The following is a 3,192-nucleotide window of genomic DNA, read 5'->3' on the forward strand; positions in this document are numbered from 1 at the left end:
ATCGCTTCTCGGTCTTTTGGCTAAGATCAAGTGTAGTATCTGTTCTTATCAGTTTAATAAAAGCTGACTCAGGCCAAGTTGCTTTTTGTGCTTCCTGGCTTCCCATGTGATCCCTTTTCCACCTGTGCTCTTGCCAGATGATGCTTTGTGCCGCCTCAGGACTCTCCCAGCAAGAATACCATGCCATGGGCCTGGTGCTGTGGCTCAACAATGCTAATCCTCCACCTTCAAAGCTCTGGCATTCCATGTGGGCACCAGTTTGTGTTCTGGTTACTCCACTTCCAATCCAGTTCCCTGATAATGGCCTGGGAAGCAGTAGAGGATGACCCAAGTCCTTGGGCCCCTGTACCCACATGGAAAACCTGGAGGAAGCTCCTGCCTCCTGCCTTTAGATCGACTTGGTCCCAATTTAAAGACTGGAAAAAGGCACAGTGGGTACTTGTAAGGATCTTGAATCTGAGTGACTCTGAACTTTATTATAGAGATTAAACGTCTCTTCTGTAGCAGCAGTATAAAAGAGGAAGAGAATCAGCCTTAAGCAAAAAGGATATCTGTAGTAGTGAATACTTGCGACTTAGAATTAAGTAGCTGTAGGTTTCATTCTAGACCATGCCACCCCCTGGTGTGTGATCATTTAACACTGTGTCATTATGTTGGTATCTCTCCTTCACAGCCTGGCTGCAACCTGCCTTTCTGAATCTCATTTCCTGCTACTGTCCTCCCACCTCCACCCCTGTGGAAGGGTGTATGGATTTGGTGAGAAAAAGAGACATGGACACAGTCACTTGGTGCCCTCCATCAACAGCTCAAGTAGCTGTCCTTTTTATTTACTCAGACACATCCCAAGCCTCTCTGCTTTAAACATTTGGATTGGCTCAGACCTAGCAGGAGGTTGCGTCTGGTTGGTTGTTGGAAGCAGAGGCCTACTTGGGTGGGGCTGCCAGCCTTGTGTGCGCGGCGTTTGTGACGTGGCCTCGCTGGTCCAGCGTGGGCCTTGCTTGGTTGGAGAGGCCCAAAGCCAGTGGCCCCGCGGAGGCGGAGCGGGGCCATGGCTGAAGCGGCTGAGCCCAGTGGGGAATCCCAAGGCGCAGAGGTAAAAAGCCCGCAGCCTGAAGAGAGAGCGCTCGGGGGCTCATCCAGGCGGAGCCCGCGATCCGTGCTGAAAGTGTCCCAGCTGCTGCTGCGAGCCATTGCTGCCCACAAAGGGCTGACCCTGGCTGCTCTCAAGAGGGAGCTCGGAAACGCAGGCTACGAGGTGCGCAGGAAGAACCGCCGTCACTCTGGCGAAGTTTCCAGGCCCGAGGTGAAGGGCACGCTCCTGCGGGTCAGTGGCAGCGAAGCCGCCGGCTACTTCAGGGTCTGGAAGATTCCCAAGCCAAAGAGAAAGCCAGGACGCCCGAGACTGGAGGAGGCTGGCCGCTTGCCTCCGAGGAGGGCCCCCACTGGATCCAGAAGCATTCGGAGGCGCCACACGAATCGCAAAGCTGCCAAGAAGGCCAGGGCAGTATGGAGACAAAGCACGAAGGTAAACGGAAGGACAAGGAGGATGAGGCCAAAAGCCAAGGAAAACGTGAGAGCCAGGAAGATGGACGAGGGGAGAGGACGGGCCTCGAAGGAAGACACCAGGCTCGGGTCACGGGAGGAAACGAGGTCCAGCGTGAGGCAAAATGAAGAGAAGGACAAGAAGAAGGCGGTGAAATGCACCTCGCAGAAGCCATCCCCGTTGAAAACGGACCGGGTTTCTGGGGGGCAGGGGAAGGCCAGCACCAAGGCTTCCCTGAAGTGTGATGGGCCTCGGCAGGTGGTGGGGAGTCCGTAGTGTGGGAGTACACTACCCTTCTGCAAATGCTCAGCGCTCATGCTCGTTGAAATGGAAAAGTATTTGCAAGACCTTCCCACCGTCTTGTGTCTGTCTGCTCTTTATTGCACCTGAAGGGGAAAGGAGGCTGGTTGTTACTGTGAGCCTGTCCTGGGAGGTAGGGTGAGGAGAGAAGCCTAGATTCTTTTTCTCTTGCCATTTTGGGAGGAAAGAAAGCAGGTGGAGGACAACCACAGCCTTTCAGGCTTAGAAAGCAGTGTTGAATGAATGTTAAACATTGGCCAATACGAACTGAATTCTACAGAGGAGGGTATGTTAGGAGAAGAGCAACCACCCTTTATGTAGAGGTGTTCCACTTATCTAGAGGGTTCTTTACTAAAACTTCTTTTAGGACGGTGTCCCTGCACTTAGGATTCATTTTAATGAATGTATATGTTTTACCTAGAAAGCCTGTGCCTTTTATGTTAATCCCCAGTTAAATTAATGTGTAAAAACATCCAGCATAGACTTAAGTATTTCTATTAATAGTCACCCTGGTGTGAAAAGTTGCTGAGGCAGAAAAACACACAGCATCAGTACCTAGTGAAACCATTTTTGAGTGAGAGTTCTGCTGCACTGACCGTATACCAAGTTAAACATTCACAGTGTTGGGACTGGGCTTGTATGATTTTAGCTGACTTTACGTGTTGGTAAAATGATGAGGGGCCTAAAATATGGCATACGAATTGCTTGAAAAAATTCAACAATGATGGCATTATTAACCGGGAAGAGGAAACTATTAGGGCTACAGAGAGCGTATAAAATATAAGGAGATGGGAAAGGCCAGATAATAAATGTCCAGGTCTTTGCTTTTCTCAACAATGAATGTTGGGCATTGTGTATGGAGCAAATATGAATGGTTTAGTTCTAAAGGCAGAAGTTAAGAACTGTGTGGGAGTAGTTGTCATGCCAAGGCTGTGGTAGGACACAGCAGCGGTTCCAAGGAAAGTGAACATCTGAGTAGCTGACTTGGAAAGGGCCAGATATTTCAGCCAAATTCACAGGAATGAAGGAAACTGGAATAGCCAAAAAGTTCTTTAGATTCTTGGGAAGGGGTGCTGGGGTCCACACGGTGGGTGTGGAGGATATGAAGGTGTGAAGAGAACTGTTTCATTGCAGACAAGACCACAAGGAATTTGCCGCTGCATGGCAAGGCCTGGTGGATGTCTCTACGACCACCTGAAATTGTAGTGCTCCATTTCTTTTCTGCGCCTTCTCCACGCACTCTTCTGGAGCTAGACTCCGGCAAAGGGGTAAAGGTAGAAATGAACAGGTATTAGAACTGCTTGGAAGCTCTTTCTGGTTGCATACTTGACCAAGCTTTCCTCTGGAAC

General features: G+C 50.0%; 1 protein-coding gene and 1 pseudogene across 1 annotated transcript; both read left to right on the forward strand.

Annotated features, from left to right (window-relative positions):
• Positions 1 to 116, forward strand: LOC118760285 (U2 spliceosomal RNA; annotated as a pseudogene).
• An 859-nt stretch (positions 117 to 975) lies between these two features.
• On the forward strand, positions 976 to 1,900 carry LOC131478125 (testis-specific H1 histone). The gene has a single exon (XM_058655919.1). The coding sequence runs from the start codon at positions 1,049 to 1,051 to the stop codon at positions 1,817 to 1,819; it is 771 nt and encodes a 256-aa protein (XP_058511902.1). The 5' UTR covers positions 976 to 1,048; the 3' UTR covers positions 1,820 to 1,900.
• Positions 1,901 to 3,192: the final 1,292 nt, after the last annotated feature.

Source organism: Ochotona princeps, chromosome 27 (assembly GCF_030435755.1).
Source record: "Ochotona princeps isolate mOchPri1 chromosome 27, mOchPri1.hap1, whole genome shotgun sequence".
Taxonomy (NCBI): domain Eukaryota; kingdom Metazoa; phylum Chordata; class Mammalia; order Lagomorpha; family Ochotonidae; genus Ochotona; species Ochotona princeps.

Excerpts from the sequence above, each read along its gene's own strand:
- LOC131478125 (XM_058655919.1), top strand. The coding sequence starts at position 1,049 with ATGGCTGAAGCGGCTGAGCCCAGTGGGGAATCCCAAGGCGCAGAGGTA.